The 18,976-nt window shown below is 42.3% G+C and overlaps 2 protein-coding genes across 2 annotated transcripts; one reads left to right on the forward strand and one right to left on the reverse strand.

The window, feature by feature from the left end:
• Window positions 1–300: 300 nt before the first annotated feature.
• On the reverse strand, window positions 301–8,440 carry txndc12 (thioredoxin domain containing 12 (endoplasmic reticulum)). Its single transcript, XM_076295259.1, has 7 exons — window positions 8,270–8,440; window positions 2,268–2,328; window positions 2,018–2,070; window positions 1,809–1,882; window positions 1,523–1,592; window positions 1,227–1,310; window positions 301–1,119 (listed from the first exon to the last, which is right to left on the reverse strand). Exons 1-7 carry the CDS (start codon window positions 8,364–8,366, stop codon window positions 1,040–1,042), a joined length of 519 nt encoding a protein of 172 aa, XP_076151374.1. The 5' UTR covers window positions 8,367–8,440; the 3' UTR covers window positions 301–1,039.
• Window positions 8,441–8,967: 527 nt separating this feature from the next.
• Window positions 8,968–18,805, forward strand: abcb8 (ATP-binding cassette, sub-family B (MDR/TAP), member 8). The gene is made up of 16 exons (XM_076295260.1): window positions 8,968–9,188; window positions 9,321–9,639; window positions 10,071–10,226; window positions 10,383–10,477; window positions 10,734–10,839; window positions 11,069–11,230; window positions 13,049–13,134; window positions 13,357–13,454; window positions 13,585–13,690; window positions 13,967–14,000; window positions 14,112–14,248; window positions 14,350–14,444; window positions 14,541–14,674; window positions 15,284–15,431; window positions 17,264–17,514; window positions 18,408–18,805. Exons 1-16 carry the CDS (start codon window positions 9,067–9,069, stop codon window positions 18,489–18,491), a joined length of 2,133 nt encoding a protein of 710 aa, XP_076151375.1. The 5' UTR covers window positions 8,968–9,066; the 3' UTR covers window positions 18,492–18,805.
• The last annotated feature ends 171 nt before the right edge of the window (window positions 18,806–18,976 follow it).

Genomic DNA, 18,976 nt, shown 5'->3' on the forward strand with positions numbered 1-18,976 from the left:
TATTGCAGTGACCGACAATGTGGAGCACCAAATGTGCATTTCATTTCATTTTTTGTAAACTTGCATAGAAAACAAGCAAGGTGACAACACATGCTCAAGGTCTACAGGGAATTCACTGATTTGAGGAGGGCACGGTAAGTGTGATGGTCTTTTAAACGTCAATCTGTGATTGCTTCTGTTTCTTGCTTATGTTTCAGAGTACACCCCTCAGAGGTGTACTTAAATATGTGGTTTAATGACAAACCTGGATAATGTAATCCAGAGGAAGTGGTAACACTTCTAATACAATCAACCAATGTCTTGGTATAAAACAATTTAGTTTATTCTTCAATTTGGCTGAATACATACATGTAGAAAATACAGTGTGGTAAAAGCCTCATCACACAGACCAGTCAATAATAACATACTTCAGTCAAGCCAGTATGCACTATAGGCCAATTCAGATTTCCACAGATAAAAACTAGTCTACAAAACCAAGGCCATTATATCAATTACAGATTATAGCCCAATCATTTGGCAGGAATAAAGACATTAAAAGAACTGGATGCCCATAAGCATAATGTGCCATTATTTTTTGCACAATAGTGTAATATAATTAAGTACCTATGGCCCTTTTGACAGCGCATTGTTCGACATGGACAGACACATCCACTGATAAAGGGATGGTGTATTACTTCATTTGTACAAATTTCAAATTCTCTAACGTTACAGTACACGTATGGGCTTGACTCTCCTTAGAACATTGCATTTCTTGACATTTCCAGGTAAAAACAAACAAACAAAGTACATAGCACCTGATATCAGCGGACAGAATGATGTCGGCTTTGGTTCTCGAAATGCAATGCACACCAGCAAAAACATCGTCTGACCGATTCATCTGTTGCGCTCCTCAAGGGCCAAACAGGTGAACGGACCACAATGCTCATAGTTGAACGATAGCTGTAGCCATGTTAGTAGTGGAGATGGTGATGGTGGTTGAGAGTGTGTAGTGTGTGGTGTAGTGAAGTATACCCTCTTGGACGTCTGCACATCTGGTGGCTCACAGCTCATCCCCGACGTGCTGCTTCCTGAACGCGTCACCGGTGAGCTTCTCCTGGGCCTCCCTCATTCCAGACAAAACTTCAGAGTAAAGAGAGAAGTCAGGTCTGAAGCTACTCTTACAGTTAACATCTTTGATGTCTTAAAGTACAAAGCGTGCTGTATTAACAGACTGCAGTGATAGTTACCTTGTTCTGCATTGCTGTAGAAATACTTGTAGTTTGGGTTTCCATTTTTATTAGTTATCTCACTGCGAACTTTGCCACTAGGATCTAAAGGGGGAGGGGGGGGGGGGGGCAAGACACGTAAATACATTGACACAATTTACCTGTCGCTGTCAGGTAGTGATCCACTTGTAATTGATGTCAAAACCACACATTTTGTCTTTGAGGTATTCTTCTATAGAGAAAAAATTGGTATGTTCCCATCCCAAGAGATGCATACAAAGGGATATTGGTAAGTTATGTAAACTTCATTTACTAACCAAGGAAAAGAATTCTGGGAATGTAGCCACCATCTGGGCTGAACTTCTCATCTTTAGGCTCCTCTTCATCCTGTTAACATGACAAACAAACACACTAATGTTTTTGGAGGATACCACATGGCCTTGTTACCCAAACTTGTTTCTGACCTAAATGCATACATGTGTTATCAAAAGACACTCTTGTCAGTGCCTAGTTTTACATCTGACCCCAGAGGACTAGTGTCACAGCACCATGATAACTTCATATATTGTAGTCATTTTTTTTTGTTTACATGAAAAGCCTTACTTCAAGGTTGACCATCACAAAGTTGTGGGCAAGCTCTGAGATCTCCTTTGACTCAGCAAACTTTGGCTTCAGGGCTACACATACAAATAAATGATTAATAAAGTGCAGTGTCATAATTTTGTTATTTGATTTCTCATTTCTAATATTCCAATTTCCCAACATTTGCTTTAAAGTTATAGTTGCCAGTTTTGAAAGTCATGGTGACCTACATTTACAGGCACCACACCAAGTCTTATGGATGATGACCATGAGGGGTAGACCACTGTACAAAAGAGGAAATTAACAGTAGGGTTACATTTCTAGACAGAAATGAATCAATTGAAATTCCCCCTAAAGAATATACACCCCCCCCCACACTGGTTTACAGAGTGATGTATCAGGAGCTATAATAAACACATAGGAAACAATGAGAAGACATACATTAATGTTATTTTGGGGAATGCAGAATGCTATCGTTACCTTGCTTCTGCCTCTTTCTTCCCATCCTCCAAAGAACGCCAGTTGATGTGATCCCCAAACCCTACAAAAAAAAAAAAAAAAAGTTATGACGAAACAATGACAAGTGATTCTACAACAGGGGTCTCCAACCGTTTTTCCTCTGAGCTACTTTGACAAAATGAACATGGCAATTATTGTGAATTATACGTGAATTAGTGAAACACACTCAGCACACATTGAACACACAGTGAGGTGAAGCACACACTAATCCCGGCGCAGTGAGCTGCCCGCAACAACAGCAGCGCTCGGGGAGCAGTGAGGGGTTAGGTGCTTTGCTCAAGGGCACTTCAGCCAAGCCTACTGGTCGGGGTTCGAACCGGCAACCCTCCGGTTACAAGTCCAAAGTGCTAACGAGTAGGCCACGGCTGCCCCCCTTTACATTACTAATCCTTTACATTGGCAGTAGTAGCATGTATTTGCATAGCGGATCTCCACCCAAATCACAGCTTTCACCACCCCCTCCATATATACTACTGAATCAGTCAGTTATTCTCACACTCTGCCCCGTGAAGACTTCTCTAGCACCTTACTATGCACGATTTCTCTGCTTAACTGTTCGAAGATGACCTACCAAGGCTCAGGTCGCTAAACGCAGGGATCTCAGCTCACTAGCAACAGTTCACTCTGTTTAAATCAAACAGTTTATTTATTTTCCGAGTCGAGCTAGCTGGCTGTTATTATATTATTCAGCTGGACTAAAACCTACTACACCTTGGGAATTACTTGTCATCGAGAATTATTCTCTTGTTTCTTCACTAAGCTTGAAAGCTAACATGTCACAATGAACTTTTAGGGTCCTATTTTCGCAACGCAAAACCTGATTATCAAAGCGAATTAGCAAAGCGGATTATCATCCCGATCATTTCACCAACAAAAACCTAAACTATAGCGAAAGATGCATAAAAAGCACAGCTGAAGACGCACCGTCACGAGATGTAAGCAGCAACTCCGCTGCAGGTTATATGTCCTTAGGTTTTTTATTCAGTCAATCGAACATTATTGGGTCTGACTTTTTTCAGGTGTTTTTTTTCCCCCCAGGAGTTGGTAACCCATTGTCAGTCAATAGTGAAAGTAATTAACTGTTTTGGGTAACTGTTTTGTTGTTGACTTTGACACCATGGTGAAGTTAGTTTCACTTTGCCAGTGAGTTCAAATAATAGACGAGTGCAGACTATACTCTGCTAGGTTTTAGTAAAGCATTGTTTAGTGGAATACCTGTTCTATACGGTCTTGCATGCAAGCAGATTCCTTCAAATATGCCACTGACTATCAAAATACCGATGCATTGTTTTAAGTTGCGCTGCTCACTGTTAAAGGGAATGACAGATGTCATTCTCATTGGTTTAAATGATGTTACGCCCAAAACACACCCATGACTTGATTAAGAAACATAGGAATGCCTTGTTGCGATGTTTGATGACAAAACGACTCCCCATATGGACTGGACAACCCACTAATTTAATTTAATAATTTAATTAAAGCTATTCACTAGTGACCATGCGTTTTAGATTGTTAATATATGGCCCATAGTGTTAAGGTACGTGCGTTAAGTACTCATGGCTAATGCTGGCCTACCGACAGAGACACTTGCCATCCCGATCAGGAGACCCACACTCTGCGCAGCAAACACCTCCCTACCCATGAAGCTGAATCGCTTTACCATGTCCATCTACCAGAAGTCGTCAGACTCGCAATCAGAGCTCTGAACGCCACCACCCTTCTGACCACCTACAGAGTAGAGCTTTAGTAAAGCTTGAGACGGGCAAGCAGCTGGACACCGGCAACCCAAAACCAGCCATATCGGAGGAAATATGTTACACCACTGACCTGAATCTCCACACATCCCGTGGCACTATTCAAAGCCGTTGTGGCCAAAAGAGCGTTATCGCTAAATCTCTCTAGCTTGAATGATGGGGGGAAAAGGCGGATCTCCTTGATGTCGTGACCCCCCCCCCCCCCCCCTCCCAGAACAAGAGGCAGGACACTTAGGGGTCACTCCTTACCGCCACAGGGACAGACAGCCAGCACCTAGGGATTCCTGGTGCATGAGTAATTTTTCCACATGGGGGTGCTGTCGTCCCACAGAAGGTATCTTAGGTTTGCCTACAAGGGCATAGCCTACGAATACTTAACCCTCATGTTATCCTTGGGGTCAATTTGACCCCAAGCTACGTTTAACATCATAAAATATATGGTTCACTTTTTTTTTTTTGCTTCATGTTTCATGACTTTTCCTCAATTGAAGGGTACAACAGAGTTAGCATGAAATTTGTACAATAATTTGTTTTCAATGTCCTGTACAAATATTTTGTACATTGATGTTCCTTGGGGTCAGTTTGACCCCAGCTGTATGAAACATAGGATAAATTAATATTTGACACATTATGGATATTATTATTATATAGTATGAGAAAATATTGTTATGATCATTATTACATACACAAGTACATATTACATATAAGTCATTTTGGCAGGACTGTATAAGTCAAAAGGGGAAGCAACAGCAAGCCTTTGGGCTGCTGACACTGGATAAACAATATTGCCAGCCAGGGTTCCAAGGTTCATAAAGGGGTGTGGGATCAACCAAGTACCTGTCACAAAAAAACTGGGTAACAATATAAATTATAATAATTTTCTGAGGATTTATTTAGCTGGGGTCAAATTGACCCCAAGGATAAAGAGTGTCGGTAAGATTTGAGGATAACAAGGGTTAAGGATCCCGTTCGGGTTAGTTCTAGCAGAGACTTTCTAATGAGGAGACACAGCACTCAAAAAATCCTCAATGGAAATGCATGGGGTTAGTTTGTAATGCCAATATGGCCGTTGTCTACACATATCCCACCCCTTCCTCGGCAAAATGTCGACATGTGAATACATTGGGCCAATCATGTGGTGTGATGTGAATACATTGAGCCAATCATATGTTGTGTTGTGAAGACATCTTCCCAATCATGTGTTGTGAACTCGCTGCTGGAGCAAGATTGGTGTTGTGAATCCTTGCGCACGTGCATTTCTGTTGAATAGGATGCCCAATGAGTGCCCAAAAACGTTGCTATATGGCCGCCGAGTGGAGAGACTTGCATAAAAGGACTTTGGTTCGAGTGCCCCGTCTACTCAGCAAATGTGTCCAAGCAGCTCTGGCCCAGCTCAGGCAATTGGGGCTCAGACTGTTGCCGTATTTGGATTATCTGCTGGGTGGAGAGACCCAGCGACATCTCACACTGGATCCCTGTTGAGGGTGGTGTCAATGAGGAAAGTTGTGACAACAGATGCACCCCTCACAGGTTCGTGGGGGGAGGGGGGGCAGCAGCAATAAACGGTGTCAACCCCTCATCCACGGTTGTCATGTACTTACTGATCAGGACAGACAACACAACAGTAGTGGCTTATATCAATCAGCAGGGCAGAACCCGCTCACTCCAGCTGCACAGGCTGGCTCGCAGACCTCCAGGGGGACTCCCCTATACAGGGAGTGGAGGGTTCACCCTCAGGTGGTCACAATGCTTTGGGAGAGATTCGACAGAGCTTGAAAACGTGCAACGCCCTCTCTTCTTTGCGTTAACGGACACAAATGCTCCGTTGGGTGTTGACGCTCTGGCCCACCCGTAGCCGAACATTCTATTGTACGTGTTTCCCCCCCTCTGACGGTGGACTATGCGTGCGTTGCAGTGCTGGAGACGCATCCCGTTCACTTTACATGGGCTTACGTCATCCGTTGCCGAACTCAATTGTGGGTCAGTTGCGTCGCGTTGCTCCCGTTGGGAAGTTCAGCTGTTGCTGCACCGACGGACGGCACCAGCCAATCAAATTACGAACAAGCGAACAACAGACGGCACCAGCTAATCAAATTACGGTTATACCTTAAGTCATTTGCATAGCTACCATCGCGAACACCCACTGGCATGCGTTGACGGAACGCAACTGTGTGTAGAAGCCGTGAGTCTCCGCTCACCCACCCTCGCCGTGGAGATTGTGGCAGGCGGAGGACCCAGCTGCTGGCAGCTACCACTACGCCGGGACTTCCTGTCTCCAAGCATGCGGACAGATATTCCATCCCCAGCCCATACTGGGGGCTGGCTCTCTGGCTGTGGCCCGTGAGAGGTCCAACTTCAATACAGTTGGCCTCCCTGCTAATGTGGTTTTATCGACTAGACGTTACTGCTCCCTCACTGGCTCAGGCTTACACTAGCGAATGTTTTGAAAGAGAATGTCTGGTTACTTAATGTAACCTCGGTTCTCTGATAACAAGAGTGAGACATCTCACCACGCTTCCCTCCTTGCATCAAGCACGGTGAAAAGCGCCTGCTTGAATGACGGAACCTTACTCTTATCAGAGAACCGAGGTAACGCAACCAGACATTTCCCATTCCTGATGAACATAGCATGCCTACATCCAGAGAAGTAAGTCACACGATTTGGGGCAATTATCTAATTGCGACTGCGATATGATTTTTGAATGTCAATGAATTGATTCAATATTCCAAATGTCTATTTAATTTGTGCACAAGTGCCCCTCACACACTACACACACCCACCAACCAGATGTGGCAGTCAAGGAGGATCAAATTAATGGAAGTAAAAAAAGTCAGAAATATGACAAAATTAACTTTGCACAATTATTAGATTTTGCGATTAGGTAATTGCGTTGGTTCATATGGCGATTACAACTGCGATTATTGTACAGCCCTACAACCCAGAGCCATATAAAGAGAGAGTGGCTACACTCTTTGATCGCAGAAAGGTGGGATGTATTTCTGGATGCTGGTGGGCATAATCTAGTAACTCGTTGACTGCTGACCAAGTAATTGGCCGTTTTCAGATCCAAAACTCCCATAATCCGGAACTGGCATGGAAAAGCGCTGCCATCTTTTTCTACGATCTCTTATGGGAGTGTAGCCACTCAGTTCTCTACCGCTCTGCTCCAACCATTCACTAAACCAGCTGATTGGCACAACTCATCAGCCAGATAGAGGAGTTAATTAGTGAATTCACCCGTGTTAAGTGCACAGGTAGAACCCAATATACGAACTTGTCCTAATGTGGGACACCTAAGCTCCAGTGGGTGTGGCTCTTCCTTCACACTGTGGCATAATATAGCCTGCTACTGAAGTCCTGAAAAGCAAACAATGTCCCACATTAGAGCAATCAACCCATGGTAGGACTTTTAGCCTACTCTCTGAAGCCATACTTTTACATCTCTGCCTACATCATCGACTAACCAAACTACAAGGGAGTAGCATTAGTGTTCTAAGGCATTTATGAACTTTGTTTGTATAACTAACGTTACTCAGAAACAGGTGGAGGTACCATTTCGCGACCTCTTTGTTGGGAGACCCATGCTCTAGAAGGACAATGACTAGGCACACTAGTAAACAAAAGAAAAGCTGGACAGAAACAAATTATATCGAATGAATAAAGTTTAACCAGCTGCAATGATGGACTACCACGACGAGGAGAAAATCGCTTAATGTTGACTGGACGTCATCAGTAAGACAACACACTTGCAGAGCCTGACTAACGATAACGTAACGATAACATAACTGAACTGATTCATGGAAAACGATAATGTTTTAACACTGACTGACTGCTACTAGCTAACTTTTACTCGTGTAGATACGAATAGGTGATGTTGCGTTAACGGTTTCTTAATTTAGCTGGCCAACGTTAACTTCTACATAAACTAACGTGAACGCTAACATTAACGGAGCAATCCTTTGGTCTCAAGCTATACCTAACCATATCATACCTAACGTTAACCGCTGGCTGAAAGGCTATAGCTAACAGTTTTCAAGACAATCAGACTGAGCATTTTTATGCAATTTATAAAACGGAAAGCAAGAAATCCAGATAACTTAAACGTTATTAAAATCTCAGCTATGATAGCATACCTAGGCAAGATATGTTAACGTTAGCAGCTAGATATCAACGTGAAATATGTCCAGCGTTAACATTCGACAACTCACCTTTGCCATTCCCTTCAGCAGCAACCTTCCCAAGGTGGGACACGAGAAAAATGGGTAGAAATGAAAATAAGGCGATATTTATTACCGGGGACTGCATGGTCAGATTAGCTGTAAGGTTAAAATCAAACTGTAACAACTTCAATGTTAGCTTGCATTTAAAACGGAAGAGGCAGTGCCATAGGGCAGTACATGTTTCGTTTCCCACCAATCATGACATCGATAGTTTGGCTCCTGACACCTCGCTGACACTACACAAGACATGATTGGTGGACCTGTTCGTCATCTAGAATTACATTAGTGCCTGTCTAAAACATAGTCTGAATTACACAAAAGATACAAAGTAGCTTCTAAGCACCATAGTATAATGTTGACTTAATCAGAACCCGTTTACGATTTAATCTTATTAGGAATAGATCTATGTGAAATTAAAATAATCGTTCTAGGCTAGTGTCGGGCACACGTTTAACCCCAGCATTTACTGTTAAATACATTGTTTCCATTGTTCATCCTGCAGGTGAACAAATAGAGTTCATAGATAAGAAATAGTAAAAAACAATCTGCATGCAGCCAGAGCCCGTGAGCCAAGAGCTGCTTGGTCTTGCACATAGACAGTAAAAGAAGGTCTTGCAGCAGCAGATCTTTGTAACTATGGCAACAGCAACTGGGTAAAGGGTTTTACGAAGAAGTGCATGCTGGGATTGTAGAAACATGGCAGCCTTCTGTGATTCGGTTAACCTCAAGTGACAAAACTTGGCGATTTGTTCAATGAGTTGCGATTGTAATTATTTTGTATATTTATGACAATGTTTCCCTTATTACGTTGCAGTCGGTTTACTAGAACTACTATTAATTCACCGATATTTCCTCGACCCTTTCACTCGCAAATCAATAAGACACGAGAGATATGGACACGCAAACGGTAATATAACCGTTTCTGTTCACGTAACAGCATTAGCTAACAAGACAGTCAAGTATATACATAGATAGACAGTACAGACGGATCAAACATCGAGCCTTTTCTTAAATTGAATGTCTGTTCTTTGAATTACAGGTGTTTTCAGCAGAGGCAGAGTTTCAATGGCGATGGACGGTCCAGTACTATTGTAATGCGTCTGTTTGGCCATGCCAGAAAAGCACTGTCTTTTTCTGTTGCCCGTAGCTCAAAACCTTCAAGGGTCTCTCTGAAGTTACTTATTGGACCTGCCGCCCTATCTGTCACTGCAAGGGCTTTCATCAATGTAGCATATTGCCAAGAGGACATCAACAATAATGTGCATGTACAAGCCAAAGAGAAGGCTCCGGAGTTCCATTGGGCTGTTCTTTGGGAGTTTGTGCGGCCTCAGTTCCTGGCCCTAATAGGGGCTGTGATTGTAAGTTCATCAGATCAGCTATTGTGTTGCGTGTGGCCTATATTATACACTTGATAATGCAAAACCAGTTCCTCTCTGTTTTTATATTTGTTGGGAGCATATTAGTTTATGAGATTACCTGAAGATAGTAGGCTACCGAGGTTTGAAAGCCACAAGCCTTATATCTGGAAAGTCAGGAAAGGACAGCGGTGCTGCTCATGACATCAGTGCATAACAGAACAAAACATCAGAGGCAAAGTCATCAATTCATTCCTTTAGAGCCGCTTTTAGGTAAAAGCTGAATTTAGCCGTCAATATTGTGTGTGCCATCAGCCAAGTTATTCTCAACTATTGCATCATGTCATATTACCAAGATATGTAGGTTGTTTAATGGAAATGGCAAGAAGAAAAACTCATGAATGAAAATATACTGATAATGAATTTGCTGACAGCTTGCTTTTGCAGCTGCACTCTTGAATATTCAGATCCCCTTGATGCTGGGCGGTCTGGTGAATGTGGTGGCCCGACACATGAGAGAACATGCCGGCAATTACATCAGAGATATACGGGGCCCTGCCTTCAAGCTGCTTGCACTCTACTGTCTCCAGGTACTGGCATTTACTCAGTACAGTTTAAAAACGGTGTACACTGACACATTTGCAATGACTGTGTGCTTAGATGGATTAGTGTTTACTTTAACAGTGAATATGGAGATGCCTCTATTTGTTTTGATGCTAATAACGGTCCTACTGTTGGGCCTCCAGGGGGCCCTGACCAGTGGCTACATCATCCTTCTGTCTAAAGTAGGTGAGCGGGTGGCTGCTGACATGAGGAAAAGCCTCTTTGCATCCTTGCTCAGGTAACTGTCACAACATATTAACACTGACATGTTTCTATAAATATATAAGCCCCTTTCCTGATTGCAGCAAGATAAATGAATGATTATAGGGGCTTGGCCAATGCAGATGTTAAAAAAATAACTTACTGTATGGCCTACCTGTTCTAAGGTAATTAGGAAGAGCCTAAATATATGTTTACCCTTCAACAATAAAAGTATGCACTACACCTTTAAGGGCTGATAGCATGAAGGTTAAGGAAATTCAGTATAATTTCAGGCAAGATGTGGCCTTCTTTGATGCTAACAAAACTGGCCACATTGTGAATCGTTTGACTGCGGACATTCAAGAGTTCAAGTCTTCTTTCAAGCTTGTTATCTCCCAGGTATGTAGGGTTCCACTTAATCCAAAACGCTAATCCACATTTTAAACTCAGCTACTCAGTTTGGCCCATGTGGTTTTCAATGTCAGCTGTAATACAGAAGCCACAGACTCTAATGGAAGCAGGCCTTGTGTTTACTTGGATAGTGTTGTGGAGGGGTGAACTCTATGAATGAACCTCAAATAATCCAATGGTGACCTTTTCTCTGTGCTTGTCACTCTTGTTCCTGTAGGGTTTACGGAGCATCACTCAGACAGTTGGCTGCTTTGTGTCACTGTATGTAATCTCCCCCAAGCTGACCGGACTCACTGTGGTGGTCCTGCCCTGTCTGGTGGGCGCAGGGGCCATCATTGGCTCCTTCCTGCGACGTCTGTCCAGAAAAGCACAGGAGCAGGTAAACACATGCTCAGGCATCAGATCAACGTTGGGTTTGACAGAGTGGCAGTCAGCAAACCCTCTAGTGTGCCGATGTTTGCTCCCGGTGATGAAACATCTTTTTCCTTCTTGGGATCTGTCAGTGGTTCTGGAGACACTCTCACAGCCACCCTTCGAACCTATAGAAAACATTGAGTCCTAACCACTCTCACTCAAGACTTTTTCTTACTCACGCTTGTTTCCGCTAAATGGGCGGGAGAATTACATGCTTTCTAACCTGTTTCCGACCTGTTACTCTTCCCAATCCCATTTTCGTCCCGAAGGTCATTGATGGATCTTATTGATGTACATCTTTGGACCTGGATGCCTTACACCCTCCCTTCTCATCGGAAGAGGAGGCGTGGCTACACTGCCTTTGCCCTGTCCGTGCTTTACGCATACGTGGACAGAACAAAGCCGTTCTGAAAGAATAATCACCTGTTTGTGTCATGGGCTGCTTCGCTACGAGGGCTTTCCATCTCATCTCAGTGTCTGTCCCACTGGATGATGAAAGCGATTGGTTTTGTCGTACTGAGCCAGGGGATTGCTTCCCCCAGTGGGCCTCAGAGCACACTCCACCAGAAGAATGGCTACTTCTTGGGCGCTGTCCAGGGGAATATCAGTTTGTGATTGCTTCCTCACAGGCTCATGCAGTATTTGGCCGTTAGTACTTTGCAAGACTGAGCTTGCCTCGTCTGTTGTAGGCTTGTGTAAGAGTATGTAATCCGGGAGTGGGCCATGTCTCCCATAGTGAGATACCAAACGAATGTTTGAAAGAGAACGTCTGGTTACTTAAAGTAACCTCGGTTCTCTGATAGCAGAGTGAGACATCTCACCACATGTCCCTACTTGCATCAAGCATGGGGAAGAGAGCATGCTTGAATGTTGGAACCTCACTCTTATCTGTGAACCGATGTAACGTTAAGTAACCAGACATTTCCCATTCCTCACGAACATATTTTTTTACTTCAAGTGACCCAGTCATTTTCCATAGACAAGTGTGAGCTTGGTACCCTGCTAACATCACCTCTTGCCAAACAACTGACTAACCAAACTTCTAGGGAGCAACATGAATAATAATTTTCTATTAGAAGGGGCAGTATGTCTGAGAATTTGATTAGATGAAGATTTTAACAGGATTACCAAAATTTTCTTTGACCTTTTTGGAGAACTACTCAGAAACAGGGGAAGCTACTATCTTGCGAGCCAGCTGTGGGAGACCCATGTTCTACAAGGACAATGACTGGGCACACTAGTAACCAAAAGAACAGCTGGACTGAAACAAATTATGTCCGATGAATAAAGTTTAACTTCACCTGCAATGACAGACTGCCACGAAGATTAAAAAATCAAAAAGGGTTGGGTTTTATTCCTGACACACCTTTCACTTTGACTAGCAAAGTGTCAAGAACATTTAAAGTGATATTATAGGATATCGGATATAGGGTACCGAGTTCATCTAAAACCAACGTAAAGGGTCATGCTCCTACCCACGACAGCAATGTTTCATAGTGCTATACCAGGCATTCTGGGTGCACATTGCCCACGTCAGAGACTCCATTTTCTTTATTGTAAGACAGTGTGTCATCAAAATAAGTTTGAAGCTATTATTGTAAGATAAAAGAACTACATTGAGTTGCTTTAAATGTCAGCATAAAGCTGCATAATATAAACGTCTGTCATAAAAGTTGAGTAAGAGTTGTATGAAAAGGGCAGACATAGACATGATTGTACTTTAACTGTATCAGTTGTGCAGTGTCTGAACTCTTTAATTCCTAATTTGATGTGTCTCATTTAGGTCTCAAAAGCTACCGAGGTGGCAGATGAGGCTCTGGGAAACGTGCGGACAGTGCGAGCCTTTGCAATGGAAGACAGAGAGCTGCAGTGAGAATTGCACTATTCTCCTTTTCCATTCATTTTGGATTATATCCTAATTAGCTGATAGGGGGACTGGCAGAGCAAAAGCTGTCTTGATATGTCACATTACCAAGGCCATTAACATTACCTGTTGAGAAGGGAATATTTTATCAATTTTTTTTTTATTTTTTTAAATAAAATCCCATTTCTAGGAAAGGCTAAACTGAAATACTGTTGTGTATCTTACAGGTTGTACTCAGTTGAGGTGGACAAATCTTGTGAAATGAATGAAGCACTTGGATTTGGGATAGCTGTTTTCCAAGGGCTTTCAAATGTAGTCTTGAACTGTAAGCATGTGTTTATGGTACATATTATATATACCTAATATCCAGGAGACAGAAACTGAATACTGATTACAACAGACATACTGATCATATCTGTTACGAATCATTCTGTTTTTTCCAAACATCATTACAGGCATTGTTCTGGGTACCATTTTTGCTGGTGGATCCTTGATGGCAGGTGATGAGATGTCTGCGGGTGATTTAATGTCTTTCCTGGTGGCTTCCCAAACTGTGCAGAGGTGAATCACTCTTGTGTTACTCTGGTCATGTTCAAAATCAGATCGATGGCGTTTTAAGCCCCCACCGTCGACTTCAAGGCAGCGCTGCGGTCGTCGACTTCAAGTCACCTAACCCTAACCCTAGTTCCTTCCATGCAGCGCTGGCAGGAAGACGACGTTGGGGGCTTACAACACCATTGTGCTCAAAATGAGTGATTCAGTGATTCTGAAGGCCTAAGACTGGTGTAGCATGATTTAAAATGGACAGAATTCACATGTCCGTCCCTCTCTTTGTAGGTCTTTAGCCAGTATTTCAATCTTGTTTGGACAGGTGAGTAAGAAATGATACATTCCTTAAGGCTTCTATTCTTCCAATATTCTGTGTACTTTAATCAAATAAAGAAATCGAAAAGGCAACAAGGATATCACTGGTTGTTTTTAGATGGTGAGAGGCGTCAGTGCCGGAGCCCGTGTGTTTGAATACATGTCTCTGGAGCCGACCATCCCCCTGACCGGGGGAGGCCGCATTCCTACCGAGTCTCTCATTGGAAGAGTGGACTTCATGAACATCAACTTCTAGCAAGTTCATTAATTAAAAGAAAAAAATAGATAAAAAAACTAACACACAATTGCAGTGATTTTTGATAATGGGGTAACTGTTTTTTTTTTTTTTTTTTCAGTTATCCTACAAGACCTGCTCACCACATCTTGAAGAACCTGAATTTAACTCTACCTCCTTCTAAAACTGTTGCAATTGTTGGAGAGTCTGGTGGAGGTGTGTATTTATTTATTTGACAGTGTTTGTTTGAATAAAAATAATAGTGCATGTGCTTGCTAATGCTAATATACATCACTATCCAAATGTCTGTAGGTAAGTCTACAGTTGCTGCTTTGCTGGAGCGCTTCTATGACCCAGCAAGTGGAGTGATCATGCTAGATGGTCTAGATATCAAAACTCTGGACCCCTCCTGGCTCAGAGGCAAAGTTATTGGATTTATCAACCAGGTCTGTGCTGTTTCATTTTGTCTTGCTTAACGTTGATATCCTTATTATGTAATTGCTTGCTTGCCCTTGTCCATGAAAACTAACAGATATGCCAATAATTGTATTGTACCATCAGCATGATGCTATTATGTGACTCTATTGTTTTTTGGGGTTTTCTTTAACTTGAGAGTTATACTGGAGAGTTATACTGGAGAGTTATACTGAGAGTTATACTGGAGATAAAAGCAATCAAATTGTTCACTTTTCCATTATAACTCTACTTACATCAGTGGTTCTTAAACTGGGGGTCGCCAAAAATATTGGAGGTGTCGCGAAATGATTTGCAGTCTGGATTAAGGACCTTTTTCTAAAGGTTTTTAGTCAAAGGTTGCCATTGACATAATGCCTTTGATGTTGACATAGCCTACCTATGAGAGAAGACATTCTCTATTTCTGCTTCCAATGCCCATCTCGCAACATTTTGAAACCAAATTCCGCTGATTAGAGAGAAGAGGGTCGTGAAACTTGGCCCATGTCTTTTGGGGGGGTCGCCAAACAAAAAGTTTAAGAACCACAGACTTGCATAATACAAGATTTCAGTGAACGTAAACATTCCTGTTATATGGACAGGAGCCGGTGCTCTTTGGCGCATCTGTAATGGAGAATATCCGCTTCGGAAAACCAGAGGCTTCTGATGCCGAGGTCATCACTGCAGCCAAACAAGCAAATGCTCATGGCTTCATCACTGGCTTCCCCGATGGGTACAACACTGTTGTTGGTAAGTTAAAACACTTAATGCATACAAACTACACTCATTTGGTGATCCTCTCTGATGTGTAATGGGCAGTAGTCATATGCTGCATATGTGCTTTATAATGGGCAGTAGTTGCGTCAACTTCAAGGGCGGGCCTTAGGGGGCCAGTGTGCCCCCCCAACTGAGTTCTCCTTGATATAAAAATTGTAACCTATCGAAATATTATTACGGCTATGATTGAAATTAAATCCATATTGAACACTGATGTTGAACACTTAACCTACTCAAAATGAAACATGACACGGACTGACACGTGTCATTTGTCAACTATGTTACTGTTGATTGTGTGTGCAACCTGTGCAATGAAGAGGGATTCTGCACACTTGGACACCGTTGCAGCAAGTGCCACCAATACATTTACTCAAGATAGATCTGGGAAGATAATGGAAAATACAAGGTTTTTCGAGTTTCTGGCCGCAGGAAGACCCAAGCACCCAAGCTGAATGCATGAGCTGTTGATCTAAATTGCAGAAACTGTAAATAACTCGAAATGAATGGAGACACAGTGATGATGAGATTTTGCACTCAGCTTAGGCCTGCTAGTGGTGAGTCTGTTATAGCCTATTTACTTGCATTGTAGCTTATGCAATTCTATTCTATCTTTACACTTACCCCCCTATTTTGAGTTTTTGCTCGAAATTGCACACTGCTTACTAACAATGATGATTTAGAATGATGATTTTCTTTTTAGGCGGTTTTGTACATCTCTGGAAATGACCACATTCTGCTCTCTTGGTCATTTATTTTGTCTTGGAAACACAACTGAGGCCCACTACCAGGTCTTGTGAATCTGTATCTCAAAGTAGATCAATATAGAATGAAATATGAGTACTTTAGACCATTATTTGCCAAGATATCCTCATGCGTCTTGTAAAATGCCCTATGAAAATTTCCCATTGGACTTTTGGCTACCTAAGACGCATACTGACAATAAAATGCTTACTGTGTGGCAACCTCTTGGTGTAGAAGCATAATCATGGTCTCAAATGAAAGGTAACACTTTGAGGTTTCTTGTAGACTGTTTGGAATGTATGTCAGGGGTTCTGATATAGAATGACTACACAAAATATGGAATGATTACACAAAAGTCTATTTTTCCATTTTCTTTGTTGGTTCAATGGGTGTGTATAAGATGGACTATACATCTGCACAACTAATATTGGATAAAACAACATAAATGATCAATTTCTAGGGATTTTTGTGAATATTTCAATACCCAATATGCTGCATCTACTTATTGCTTAGGGATATACACTGCAGCTAGAAAGTAGGGAGGCACCAAAGGCGGAGGGGGGCATTTTTGATCAAATTTAATTGAGACATAGTAAGATTCATCTGACAATGTAAAGCACTATACAGATTGTACATGAAAAATGTTGTAATATATGGATTCCCAAGAGTTTAAGCTTTTAAATGGTGTATAATATTACTATGCTATGGTGCATACAATTGATTTAGAATGTTGGGGTGCGGGACACCCGCATTGTAAACAGTTTAAATGCTGTGTGCTAGTCTATTAAACGCTATAGGCTATGACGCTATGTTCTTGCACTATTTTCCCCCATACTCATATTGTTTCAGTTACCAAAAGGCTTGAAGGATGCTCTTTATCATATGCCAATTTTGGAAAAATAACTAAGAAAAGTGAGGTGAGGTGCCCCCCCGTCCGTGCTCATTGCCCCCCCCCCCCGTTGCTCTCTGGCGCCGACCCTGAGTTGAATGCTGCAGAATGTGCCCTTAAAGTGTAACAGATGTGTTGATAATATACTGATGCCCAGCTGTCCAACTTGTCGCAGGTGAACGTGGGGTGACGCTCTCAGGAGGTCAGAAGCAGCGCATTGCCATCGCCCGCGCCCTGATCAAGAACCCCAGGATCCTCGTCCTGGACGAGGCTACCAGTGCCCTGGACGCCGAGTCGGAGAGAGTGGTCCAGGAGGCCCTGGATCGGGCCACGACCGGCCGCACCGTCCTCATCATCGCCCACCGGCTCAGCACCATCAAAGGGGCTGACCTGATCTGCGTCATGAACAATGGCCATATCGTGGAGGTAAGGAAAGCAACACAAATCTGTCTTTCAGACAATATGGCTCAGACCAGTGGTTCTGGTGGAGTTTGCATTGCTAATCTAATTTTTCTCAAGTCACCCTAACCCTAGCCACCATTTCAAGGACATATATATATATATATATATATATATATATATTTTTTATTAATCAATGTGACCAAACCCACTTCTTTTATTACTGATGAGTCCATCACATATGTATGGGAGGGCAGTCGTGGCCTACTGGTTAGGGCTTCGGGCTTGGAACCGATGGGTTGCCAGTTCGATCCCCGACCAGTGGGAACGGCTGAGTGCCCTTGAGCAAGGCACCTAACCCCTCACTGCTCCACGAGGGCCGCTGTAGCAAGGCAGCTCACTGCTCCGGGTTAGTGTGTGCTTCACCTCACTGTGTGTTCACTGTGTTCTCTGTGTGTTCACTAATTCATGGATGTGATAAATGCCGAGACCAAATTCCTTGTATACGCAAGTATTCTTGGCCTAGAAACCTGATTTACGTTTTACATGTAAAGATTTACATTTACATGTACTAGTATGTGTAGATAGTACAAAAAGCTGTTGCCGTGAGAGATGAGTGACATTCACTATAATTAATTTTCAAAAATATTAACACAATTTACCAACATTTCAGTATGAAAAGTTTTTGGATTATATCTGGAACAGAGTGGGTGTCTGGCATTTATAATCACATTATGTATGTATCAATGAAGAGTAGCACAACCAATGCAAATAATATTTACATCTACATTTACATTTAAGCCTTACCCTAGTGCTATTCATGAACAGGTAGAATATATTTAGAAAAATAACTAAACATCGTTGACTTTGTGTAAGCATGTGATTGACCACTGGATGTCATTCTCCCTCTTTCTTTGCAGGCTGGCTCACACTTGGAGTTGCTTAGCAAGGGAGGACTGTATGCTGATCTGATTCGTAGGCAGAGGTCTGAGGAAAAGAAATGAACCTGCTGACCATTTTACTGGACAGATAGTAGAACATACAATATGTAAATGAGGAGTTTCTTCATCTCAGGTGAAAGCATCAAACAGATGTATTTATTTATAAGATTATGTTTACTGATTTTAAACTTGATGTGTATTTAGCACTTATACATTTTATACACAACATATAACACATCATATAATGCCAGCATAAGGATGGGAATTTTAATAGGTTGCTACCGTCAAATAATATACCAATAAAATGAATAAACCTACCTGGAAATGTCGCAACCGTCAAATAATATACCAATAAAATGAATAAACCTACCTGGAAATGTCGCAGTCTGTGAATTCATGTCTATCTAATCGCACATAGGATGAACAGCACTTGGATGAAGGATCTTAAAAACTATATATTAAATTGACTCTATGTTAAGACCACGAGGCAGTCTACTACACTAAAGTAAATGGGAGAAACAAAATATTTGGTTGATTTCATGTGACAA

Source organism: Alosa pseudoharengus, unplaced genomic scaffold (assembly GCF_046254945.1).
Source record: "Alosa pseudoharengus isolate Yale_2024_CS ecotype anadromous, Long Island Sound unplaced genomic scaffold, YU_APseudo_1.1 YU_APseudo_1.1_scf_2, whole genome shotgun sequence".
In the NCBI taxonomy this organism is placed as follows: domain Eukaryota; kingdom Metazoa; phylum Chordata; class Actinopteri; order Clupeiformes; family Clupeidae; genus Alosa; species Alosa pseudoharengus.